This window comes from Pteropus vampyrus, unplaced genomic scaffold (assembly GCF_000151845.1).
Source record: "Pteropus vampyrus isolate Shadow unplaced genomic scaffold, Pvam_2.0 Scaffold235, whole genome shotgun sequence".
Classification (NCBI taxonomy): Eukaryota; Metazoa; Chordata; class Mammalia; order Chiroptera; family Pteropodidae; genus Pteropus; species Pteropus vampyrus.
In genome coordinates, this window is record NW_011889016.1 from 312,022 (window position 1) to 323,895 (window position 11,874).

At 54.5% G+C, this 11,874-nt stretch overlaps 2 protein-coding genes across 2 annotated transcripts in view; one reads left to right on the forward strand and one right to left on the reverse strand.

The window, feature by feature from the left end:
• The window catches only part of CEP72 (centrosomal protein 72), a 39,683-nt gene extending 32,631 nt beyond the window's left edge, over positions 1-7,052 (forward strand). Inside the window, exons 10-11 of the mRNA XM_023519752.1 lie at positions 1,313-6,600; positions 6,785-7,052. Coding sequence (XP_023375520.1) covers positions 1,313-1,655 — 343 coding nt within the window. The 3' untranslated portion in view covers positions 1,656-6,600; positions 6,785-7,052. The remainder of the gene's footprint in view (positions 1-1,312; positions 6,601-6,784) is intronic.
• A 265-nt stretch (positions 7,053-7,317) lies between these two features.
• TPPP (tubulin polymerization promoting protein) overlaps positions 7,318-11,874 on the reverse strand; it is a 12,437-nt gene continuing 7,880 nt past the window's right edge. Inside the window, exons 2-3 of the mRNA XM_011373898.2 lie at positions 11,521-11,674; positions 7,318-11,273 (exon numbers count right to left, since the gene is read on the reverse strand). Of these exons, the coding sequence (XP_011372200.1) occupies positions 11,079-11,273; positions 11,521-11,674 (349 nt within the window). The 3' untranslated portion in view covers positions 7,318-11,078. The remainder of the gene's footprint in view (positions 11,274-11,520; positions 11,675-11,874) is intronic.

Here is an 11,874-nt window from a genome sequence, read left to right on the forward strand (position 1 = left end):
TTTCCTGATGAAAAGCGCCTCCCTTCGTGCTGCAGCGTCTGCGAGGTGTGACCTGTGGTGTGTGACGGGGGGCGGGGGCGTTGAGGAGGGTGAGGAGGAGGGCGAGGGCACACGGGAGACGGTGAGCGGTGATCAAGGCCGCGTCCTGAAAGCCCTGGGTCTGTGGTCTGTCCCGTCCCCCTTGGCGCGGTCGTGTCTGTTCCCTCAGGAGCACGGTCACCCCGCTTGTACTCCCCGGCTGCGTGGTGGGTGTGCAGGGGGAGCTGGGAGTTGGGGGGCTGTGCAGACAGGAAGTTGGCCTTGGGAGGAGGCGTGCTGCTGGGTGAGCTAGGGGGGCTGTGCCTGGGCTTTGTTGGGGTACAGTTGGGTAAGCCCGGCTCCGTGGCCAGCACCCCACCCGTCCCCTTTCCTCCGTTCTCTGCCCGTTCTCATGCTCTCCTCCCACCGATGCGGGCACAGTCTGGCCACAGGTGGAGCCAGGCCCGGACCTTTCAGGGCTGGAGGCCACAGTCCGCAGGCCTGTCACAGGCACAAGTGGCAGAGGCTCCTGAGAGATGGGACCGAGTCGAGACTGGATTAGGGAGGGAAATAGGACATAGCCGTGGGTGCAGGGAAGTGGCGGGCAGGGCAAGGTGACTTCCTGTGCGCGACGGGTCCATCTGTGGCGGTCACAAGAGGTATTGACAGTGTGGGCTTGGTCTGGACCAGGCAGGGGTGCAGAGCTTCTAAGGCAGGACACAGACTTGTCCACTCTGAACGCCCACCCGGCCAGTGGCTGTTTCAGTGGTCCAAGCCAACAGGGCTGCCACTAGCACAGGGCGTTTGTCACGGGGGGCACTTTGTGTGGAGAAACGTGGCCTTTCACACGTTTTTTGTGGTGCTACCGACATGCTGGAGTCATTGTTGACTGGGCGAGCACGGCAATCTGGAGATGACGGAAATCGGCAAAACACAACATCACCTTCTTTGTAAAATTCCTTCTAAAATTAAAAGCGGTTAACGATATAAAAAACCCGGACTTTATAATCGCACTGTTACAATTTCAGAATTATAGAAGGGTCCTTTGTACCTGACCAGGAATTAGAACTAGTTCAGTCTGTGGGTCTTTTCTAGAAGGGGACCGTTTTGCCGGCCGTGGACTGCGGCGGTCTGCTCAGTGAGCCCCACAAGGCCGGAGCACTGGGGAGCCCGGCTGTGCACTGTTGGGTTCGCCCATCCAGTCCTGGGGCGGATGTGGGCCAGAGGCGAGTCCGGCCCAGCCCCACCTGGTCTGGGGGCCAGGGGCAGATGGGCAGTAGCCAGTGGGAGGCAGGAGGGGATCTGTCGCGGGGACAGGTGCGCGGGCCAGGGGGTGCCTGGGCCGGGGAGAGCGCTGGGCCATACTGGGTCCCAGAGGACTGTGTGCCAATGGGCAGGCTTGGCCTGGCGAGGGCAGGGCCTCCTCCGGGGACAGCAGCAGAGCTGGCACGTCGCTGCCCTGTGTTCTCCCCAGTTCCCTGGTCAGCACCAACGAGCACCTCCTGCGGGAGCTGGGCCAGGCGCGGGCGCAGCACAGGGCCGAGGTGGAGCAGCTGCACTGGAGCTACAAGGAGCTCAAGAAGACCATGGCCCTGTCCCTGTCCCCGCAGGGCAGCACCCGCCCGGGCGGCTGCTAGGCCCCCTGTCAGCCGGGAAGGGAAGCGGGAGTCCCTGGAGCCCGGCCGTTCGAGCCGGCGGCCTGCACGTTTGTGCTCCTTCACCCGGGACAGGCATCTCAGCGCGTGAGGCTGGAAACGTGTTCAGGGCCCACAGCTGTTTTCTAAGACGTTCTAAAAAGACAGGATTCATCCAAGGCCTTCATAGGTTTTGAGACAAAGCACATTAACATTTCGAGACAAGGAGATCGTTAATTTTTCGTCAAATATCTCGATAAGGAAAATGCAGTATTTTTCTGCCTAATGTAAAAGAGAGCTGTATGTGATTATTAAAGAAAATTTTTTGTGTAACAGGTAATTTTTATTTAATAAACAAATACATTGTTCTAAAAAGTGGCTCTTTATAAATTATAACTGAGTTTCTCATTGAATTCTTTTATAAAACAAGCTATATGCACCATGGGTGGTGAGCAGAAACAAGTAAGTTTCAGGATTTAGTAAAAGTAACATTTTTAGTTGTGAGAATCATTAAAAAATGTTATTTTGTGATATTAACATCTCACAGTAAAGATATCTACCCAAGCCCTCTGTCTCTTGCTTATAGTGTACTTCTGAAAATTAGGTCAGAACAGGGCATAAAATTAGAGTCTTAGTTTAGACACTTCATAGCTTATGTAGTACTTACTTTCTTCGATAAAACAGTCAGTTTTTAAAACAGTGCTTACTTGACTAAGGAAGAGCAGGCCTGGAAGGGGATGCTGTGTGTCGCTGCCGGGATTCTGTCACTGGGGGAGTTGGGCATTGGCTCTCCCTAGGAGGGGAGTCCCCGCGCTTTGGGTGTCCTTCCCAGTTCCCTGTCTGGCCACGGTTGTGTCCGACAGCTCTGGTTTTTGTAGCTTAGACCGAAAATGTGTCCTAGCGAATGTCGTTTTTGTGTGTCAGGTGGGATTTTTGTCATTAGATCTTTTTTTATTTATTTAAAAGATTTTAAATGCATTTTAAGCTTGTAAAAAATGATCACCATGTTTACTTTGTCTCACTAGAATTTCAATGAATTTCTTAGATCCGTGAGTATATTTTTCATCAAATTTGGAAAAGTTTTAGCCACCGTTTCTTCCGATTTCTTATTTGACTCGATCTCCCTGCACATCTGTCTGTCTGTCGTCTCCCTCTCCTCTCGGAACCCCAGCTTCACTTACGTTAGTCACTGATGTCGTCCCCGCAGGTCACGAAACGTGGGCCTTTTTTTCATCCTGTGTTCTCACTGCTTCAGTTGGGATCAGTTCTTTTGCCCTGTCGGAAAGCTTTCTGATCTTTTCTTCTGCCTTAGCTGCCTGCTCTTCGCCTATATAGTGAATTTTTAATTTCAGAAATTACATGTTTTTAGTTCTAAAATTCCAGTTGGTTTTTTTATTATTGTTTTATTTCCGATTGTGTTCATGTTTCATTGAACTCCTTAAGCATATGCTTAGTAGCTTTACTATAGGTCATTTGAAACGTCTCCAGAGTGGATAGACCAGCTAACGCTCCTGTAGTACGTGACGACTTCTCTCGGCTCATGTCTTGAGCACCTGTTGTCAGAGATTTTAGTGTCTTCATTCTAGAAAGTTTGTAATATACTGCCTGTGGTTTCAATTTGCTTCTCCCCAGGTATCGAGGGAGTTGAGTACCTTTTTGCGTGTTTATTGACCACCTGAATTTCGTTTTTTGTGAAGTGCTTATTCAGGTGTTTTTCCCTATTTTCCTGTTGGATAGTCTGTCTCCTATTTATCTGCAGGAGTTATTTATAATTCCAGATAGTAGTACTTTGTGGATTACATTTGCAATAGGTTTTTCTTCACTTTTTAATGGTGTCTTTTGATTAAAAGAAATGTTAAACTTAATACGATCCAATATATTAGTCTTTTCCTTTATACTTAAAGAAATTTATATCCTAATTTTTAAAAATCTTTCTCCGTTCGTGGTCATGGAGATACTCTGCTGTGTTATACTTTCCAGAAGACTTTATAGTTTTGTCTGTTTTGGGGTTTTGTTAATGTGGTTAGTCACAGTAATTGTCCTCTACGTGGAACTGATGTTTGTGCGTGTTGTGGGGTCTGGGGGTCCAGTTTCACTGTTTTCAGATGCGAGTGCAGTTACCCAGCGTCGTCGTTGACAAGACTGTTTGGCCGTAAAGGGAGCATGCGTCCAGGCGTCTGTCCTCCCCACAGCCTCCCCCTCCAGCTCTGTGGACTCCCACACGCCGCACAGTGAGACCCCCGTCCCATGTGCCGCACGTTTGGGCCATTTTTGACCCTTTGCAGTTCATCAATTTTAGAGCTGGCTGCGATTTTGAGACTGCATTGGATGGTTTGGGAGGAACTGACGCACAGGTAGTATTGGGCCTTAGAAGCCACGAATCGGCTATCTGTCCACTTACCGAGTCGTCTCCAGTGTAGCTCATTAGTTTATCATTCTCTCCGTCAAGGTTTTGTGCATCTTTTGTTATGTTATTCCTAGATTTTTCTTATTTTGTGATGACATTGTGAAAGATATATTTTTAAAAAATTGTTTGGATTTCATTTTCTGATTATTTGTTGCTATTACGTGGAAATCCAGATCCAGCAATCTTGTTAAATTTTAGTAATTTTAATAGTTTACTTGCAGTTACTTTAGCCTTTCTAGGCACACGGTCATGTTTCCTGTGAGTAATGGGTTTTCTAGTTTCTTTTCTGTTTCTGCTCTGGGTTATTACATCATGTTTGTTTTATTTTGCTCTTTGTTTTCCATGCTACTGGTACTTCTAGTACAGTATAGATTAGAAGCGGTGATGGGGGGACACCTTGGTCTCATTCTGGATTAAATAGAGAGCTTTACCATTTCATCACAAAATTTGTGCTAGATTTTTTGTAGACGGCTTTTATCGGGTTAAAGAAGTTCCTTCTATTGTTAATTTGCTAAGAATTTTTCATCATGAATGGATGAATTTTATCAGACGCTTTTTTGCAGTGACCACGTGATCTCTCTCCTTTGCTGTTAATGTAGTTATCATGATTTGCTAATGTAAAAAAACCACCTTAAATTTCCGCGATAAGCACAACTAAGTATTGAAGAGTTTTTCTTTATAGACATTGTTGTATTTTGTTTGTTAACATTTTGTTTAGGATTTTGTATTTTAGGTACATCACTTAAAGTCTAACTTTGGGCAGTTATTTAAATTCTCTGTTCCTTAATGTCTGCATTTGTAAAACGGGGTGATCATAGTGTCTGCCTTGTAGATTGTCGTGAAGGCTGAGTGAGTGATTATAAAGTCGTAGGACGGTACCTGACACACAGTAAGCCCGATACAGTCGTTTGCGTGCTGGGCCACTCTGAGAGCTTCCCTTCCCTCGGCGACTTTGCTGACTATGTCTCAAGGTCAGGAAGCCTGTTTCTCTTCTGTTGGAAGAGATTCCTGCTTGACCCCAGTCGGACTTAGTGTGAGTGAGAAATTTTGTGTCTAGCCACTGAGATTTTGGGGGTTTTTCCACTGGGGTTGGTAGTTACTTACTCTCCATCGTAGGACTGTGTGGCTTTCCATTTCTTCCTGAGTTAGTTTTCCTAAGTTATACATCTCTAGGAATTTGTCTAATTATCTAATTTTTAATTTTTTTTTTGCTTTAATACTCAGCTTTAACAGCATTTGAAGTTGTGTCCCTGTGGCAGGAGGTTAGTGTGGCCCTTCAAGCAAGACCTTGCCATTCAGGGGAACGAATGCGAGTAAGAGATAACCGTCCGCTGCTCGTGGCCTTGGGCCGCGCTTCAGCTTTCGTATGGGCCCTGGCCAGCGACCGAGCAGGTGAGCCCAAGGGCCCAAGGGCCTGGCCTTCCTGCCCGGCCTCGTGTTTCTCAGGCCACCTCCAGAGGCGCCCCCATAGGCCGGCAAGGCTTGGTCAAGCCTGATCGTGGTCTGGAGGCCTCTCTGCTCCTCGTCTTCCCTGTGCCCTTCACGAGCACTGCCTTCCAGTAGCCCTGCTGATCTGCTCTCAGGCATCTGCTTCTCGGCCCAGCTTCCACGGCCCCCGGCCGCTCTCAGTGGTGGTCGGGCTCTGTTCCCTCCACCAGAAGCCAGTCGGGTTGATCAGTCCTTCCAGAGGACCGTCCTTGGTCTTCATTTCCTTTTCTCCGTTTTCAATTTCTGCTCTTACCCTTCTGTTTTTAGCCATTCTGAAACTGACAGCACTTTGGCTTGAGATATTGTCAGCTTTCTTGTTCTGTGTTTCTTCGTCTTGCTTTTCCGGCACATGGAACCGATGCTCTTTAGCTTTAATCTGCCATCTTATTTTGTGCTGTTTGTTCTATTCTGTGATTTTTTTCCCCGTCTGCTGCTGTTGTTTTTAGACTTTCGATCATTCAGCATTTCGCTTCTACTAGTTCGGAAGCTGTGTCCTGCTCCTGGTGTGTTATTACAACACGTTCATGTGCACTTCGCCCTCTGCCCACACCTGACATCACGCGTCAGCCGTCAGCACGTAAGTCCGTGCACCGTCTGCCTCCGTCTGCGATGGGTTTCGCCATCTCACGGGCGATGCTGCACAGTCACTGTTTGCAGTGACTGTTGAGTCTTCGCTCCACGTTCCTTCCTCTGTCTCAGACAGTCCGTCTGTGGTCTCTTTCTTTCTGCATTGAGAATTTCACGAACGTCCGTGGGTGGAAGTTCTCGCTACAGTTTTAAAATACCTGCATTTTATCTTCGTTTTTGAAGACTTTCACGGGGCTAGGCTAAGGTTTCAGGTTGGGGGTTACTCGATGGCGTCGTGCCGCCTTTGGGGCTGCTGCGGTTGTCTGTAGCGTAGTCTGTGTCTGGTCCCCCCCGGTCTAGACCCGGCCCCCTGCAGAACTGCACCAGCACTAGACCAAGCCTTGGACACAGCAGATGCCCGTCTACCTGCTCCTCACCGGGCTGGGTCAGTGGTCGCCGAAGTGAGGAAGCGAAAGGCTCTCTCGGGTGAGGTGACATGAGGCTCTCAGCCCTGGGAGCTGTGGCTCTGCCACTTCCTGTGGCCCCTCCCAGGGCCTGTCCCGTGTTAGGCATTAGTGCCCGTGTGTGGCTGCTGGGACAGACGGCACACTGCGGACAAGAGAGCCACAGTTTAACGCCTTTATTTATCACTTTTCCAACTGACACACAGGGTTAGCAGCAGCGAGCACAGGAGGGCGACATGCAGACAGACACGAGCCGCTTCACTAAAGGCTTGCGAGCCGGGCGTTGACAGAAACTCCAGCAGGGACGCCGCGCCGCGCCCGCTGCCGGGGGAGTGGGGCCACCCGCCCACGGACGTCCTGGGTGGTGGGGTCTAGCCTCAGTCGGGACACCCCTGACGTCGCCGTCACTTACCCGTCGCCGATCAAGTGATACACTCAGCACTTCCAACACTAATAAAACAGCGCAAAAATATATTGCATGTATAAATTTATTTCCCTTTCCTGAAAAAAACTTAGTACAAACTAGTAGCATATGGTCCCTTTCAAGTTTCTTTTAAGGTGTGCGGGTTTCCTCTGTTGTTTGGCTTGGTTCGGTTTTTCAAGAGTCTAAAAGAAGAGAGAGAGTTAACTAAAGCATCTCTGAGCGCAGTGACCACTGCCTGGCATGCCCAGGCCACGTCCTCCATGCACCCATGGAGGCCATGGCCCTGAACCGCCAGGTTTCACCGAGTGTGCAGTGGTCAGTGGAGGGAAGCTTTTCAGGGTCAGTGTTGGTCATTTTCACAGTACGGCTGAACCGTCAACCTGAACAGGTGACAATAAGGTGTCCCTGTGTGGCGTGTGCTGTAAGAAGGGGTGGGGTAGCCAGCTTGTGTATAAATTCCAGGAGGAAATGGGCCAAACTGGGTCCTCGAGGGCCTTTCTGTGAAGGGCCAGATAGCGCGGCCTGTGCCATTAACTTTATCCAGCGAACCGGGTGACTGCCGGCCCAGGGTGTTGGAGTGTGTGTGCCTCTGCCTGCTGGCTCTGTGTCCACTCCGCGGGTCAGACGGACACAGTGGCCTTCCTGGAGCTCTCGGCCACTGGGGCCTAGAGACGGGGCAGTGCAGACAGGAAGCGGTGCCAGCAGCCCCAGCGGCATCGTCCCCGCGCGTCGCCCCCACTGCACTTTTCATCTGTCTCGAAACTTAAGCCCAGGGCTCTTAGGTATAAAAATACTTCACGATAAATATACGTCATTTGTTATATTTTAAACTTAACGGACTTCAATTATGGTAAACCTAACTCCGAGTTGCTGACCACGGCCTGCTTTTCCTAGGCATTAAATAGAAATAAATAGGTGTTCTGGCGCGATCTGCGTCCTCAGACAGCTCCTCCTCTTCTCCCTGATGTTCAGACGCCGTCAGCACCGTCCTCCCCTCAGAACGTGTCCCGTCACCTGGGTGTTCGCCCCTGACAGAATCTGTCCCGTCACCTGGGTGTTCGCCCCTGACAGAATCTGTCCCGTCACCTGGGTGTTCACCTCAGAATGGGTCCTGTCACCTGGGTGTCCTACCCTGAAAGAACCTGTCCCATCTCCCGGGTGTCTTCCCCTCAGAACGTGCCCTGTCACCCAGGTGGCTTCCTCTAAGAACCTGTCCTGTCCCCTGGGTGCCCTCCCGTCTGTCCCTGTCTCCTGGGGAGCCTGCTGCACAGCGTCTCCCATCACAAGCAGACGCTGTAGCCACCGTTCATGGAAGCTGGCCCGTCACGCGCGCGCGCGGCACCAACGCCCACCCTGCCGTGTCGCGGTCGTCAGCTCTGACGAGGCGCGCACCGTGTCTGCAGTCTGTCCACGCGAGTGTCGTGTGTCCTCAGGCTACGCACAGACACAGCGGATGCAGCAGGTGATCTACGAGGACAGATGGCGACGTGGGTGTGCAGAGCCACACTGACCGGAGGAGGTGGCGTCCTGGACCGCGCACCTGGCCAAGCCTGGGCGGGAGCAGGGGACGCAGGGAGACTGCAGCGCTGCGTGGCCGGCGGGACCTGGGGGTGTGGTCAGGGGCCCGGCCTGCGCGGGAGTTGCCCGCGCTGGGCTGGCACGGGGAGGCCACCAGGGGGAGCAGCTGTGTCACGATCCTCATCCACGAAACACAAGGGGAGCGGAGCGCTGCAGCCAGGTCAGCGGACATGGACGACCGTTACTGTCCAGCCGTGCCGGGGCCTGGGGGCCCCCGTCCTGGGGCGGAAGGCGGGGAGCAGCCGTGACGGTGGCGTCGGCCGCGCCGCCTGTTCGGGCTCGCACGCGGCTTTGCTCAGACCCCACTTTCCAGCGCGCTCCAGGTGGGCCTCGTGGAGGGGGCTGTCCTCGCCTGAAGACCGCGCTCCGGGACGGCTGTGTCCCGGTGTCAGGCACCTCGCCAGTGTCCTGTGGGCGAGGAAGGGCTGAGAAGGGCCAGTGTCCATGGCAGGCCCAGGTGACAGCCATCCTTCTACAGGCTGTGGCGTGGGGACTCTGCCCCTATGCCCTTGCTGGTGTGCATGCTTAGTCCCCAGGGTCCTGCTGGGTTCCAGTGTCTGTGCTACGTCGGCTGTGACGGTGGCGACCGGGCTGTTCACGGCAGGAGAAAAGCAGCCTCAGACCGGGAGACCCATGTCCCTGGCAGTGCCTCCGGGCCCTGGGGCGGAGCCTGTTCTGTGACCACCGATGAAGACGTAGCTGGCATGGAACGCGAGGGCTGTGGTGTGTGATGATTTTGGCGTCAAGGAACACGGCACACTCAGCTGCCTTCGGAGGCGCCTCCCGTGGTGGCTCTCGCCCTTGAGCAGCAGGCGGAGGTCCAGCCTCGGGGAAGGACGCGCGCAGGGCAGGGCTGGCGTCCTGCCTGCCTGCCTTTTCCACTGTGGAGTGCAGGCCTCGTTAGGCACCTCAGGGTTCCCAAGTTAGAAACTCGAGACAGCAGAGAGACGATGCCCTTTAAGTGACACTCAGCACCTGCGCTCCATCGTTTCCTCCGTTCTAATGCCACACGCTGTGAGCGCCCAAACCCTGCGAATGGCGCTGCCTGCGGAGGCCACCGCCATCTGTGAGTCGAGGCCTGGGGGCTACATGAGGGGGCTGGGAGAGACAGCCACTTTAGAGGGGCCGCATCTTCTGGGAACACTGGCAGATGAGGGGCCTGCTCCGGCTCCGGCAGTGACCAGTGTGCCTTCTGGGCTCAGGGAGGCAGCAGGTGGGTGCCACAGCAGTGTCAGGCCAGGCCACGTGTCCAGGACCAGGGGTGCAGGACAGTGGCTGGGGTGGCCGGCCTCCAGGAGGCATTTCCCTGAGGCGGCTGTGGGCTCCAGGACACATGGCCTAGCAGGCCACACACCAGGCTCTGGCCGTGTTCGTGCAAGTGGATGTGTTGCCTTACGGCCATGTGACAGTGCCACCAAACCCCAGCAAAAGTTGTTGGATGGGGGCCTCCCTGGCCTGGCTTTGTTATGCAGCTTCCCGCGCCTGGGGTTGGCAGAGTCCAGAGAGGCCGAACTAACAGCAGAGCCTGGAGCCCAGAGGTCCAGGCCACGCTGTGAGCGAAGGGGGAGCAGTCACGTGACCCGCAGCCTCGAGGCCCGGAGTCCAGAGCAGGAGCCGGGGCCTCACGCGCCGCCTGCGGGGTAGCCGCAGAGCCTACGGGGTCTTGTGGCCTGGAGATGATGCAGGGGTGGCAGAGAGAGTCACAGAACAGGATATTCTAAGTCTTCCCGGATCCGTTCTGAGAATAAACAGTCTCCGTTTCTTCTTCTTAAGAAAAAAAGCAGAAGGAAATATGACCCATCCTTAGTTTCCATTTTGAAAACTTCTACCTCTTTCCTTTGGTCCACTGAGGTGCGATCTCTGACTGGCTCACCTTCCTTTGCACCCAGGCTTCGCTTACATGACCACACTTAGCACAGATCTGGTCCATAGGCACATGTGTGCATGTGTGTGTGTGAGCGTATATGCGTGTCCATGAGCGTGTGTAAGCATGTGAATGCATGAGTGGGCACGTGTGTGCGTGAGCATGTGTAAGTGCATGCATGAGTGTGCATGCCTGAGCATGTGTGAGCATGTGTGCAAGCGTGCACCCGTGTGTCCCACAGCTGCATGGAGCCCTCGCAGACGCCGCTGTGTCCTGTTCAGGGTTCACTTCACCTCACTGTTGCTGCTGGTTAGTGTTAGCGCAGGCTGCCCTCATGGCGCCTGGGGCGTGGTCTGCCGGTCAGGGTCCGTCCCACCCGCTCCTTTAAAGCACCCCTTTTGCCTGCAAACCAGGTGGCCTGTGTAGTCTGGTCCCGGGAGACACTTCGGAAATGACGATCTGTCGACTTTCCGGCACAGGACAAGGCAGGTGTGTTAGAGAAAGGTCCGTGAGTTCCAGGGCCACGTGGGGTCGGAGGGGAGCTGCCCCGCTGAGCTCTGCCCCAGTGAGTCGGGGAATGTGGCGAAGTGTGAGGCGAGGCGGCCCGGCGCGGAGGAGGGCCCCGCCCAGGCAGCTACTTGCCCCCCTGCACCTTCTGGTCGTAGGTGCCTGCGTGCTTGTAGCCCGGCACGTAGCCCGACTCGTCCACCAGGTCCACGCGGCCGGCCTTGCCCTTGCCCCGGCCCGACGGGTCAAAGCGCTCCTTGTGGGAGCCCGTGAACTTGGTCGTGTCCGTGAGCCGCGACACAGTGGGTGACGAGATGGCCTTCTGCAGGAGGACAGGAGAGGGGTTAACCGCAGCTGAACCCCAGGGGGAGGGAGGGGCGTGGAGCCAGAGAGGGGACGTTCCAAGCGAAGGGGCCCGAGCGCTCCTGTCCACTGCCGCTGGCTCTGGGCCTGGGGAGGCGGTCCGGGTCGGCCCGCACCCGGGGTCAAGGCTCCCATCCCGGCTATGCCACTGCCATCTGTCCCCTGACCTCCCGGGCCAGGCCCCCCGAAGGACCCGCCTTGCTCACCGTCACCCCGGAGATGATGGGGGCCTTGCCCTCCACGAGCCTGTGCACCTCCCGCACGGCCTCGTCGCTGCTCCTGTCCTTGAACCGCTTCCTGGAGAGCTCCTCCAGCGCCTCCTTGAACTGCTCGAAGGTGATGGTGCGGCAGCCCTTCCCTCTGCGGGGAGAGAGGGCTCAGGGACACTGGCGGTCGCTGGCGGGGACCCAGGGACCGGGCGTGCCCCGCCCCGCCTCTCTGCCTCACCAGAAAGCAGGTCTAACGTGACAGCGCGGAACGCCCCGCCTGGGCCCTGGCCCGCAGTGTTTACGCCCAGCAGTCGGTCGTCACCGGCAACAGTAGCAAATACAAACTGTCTC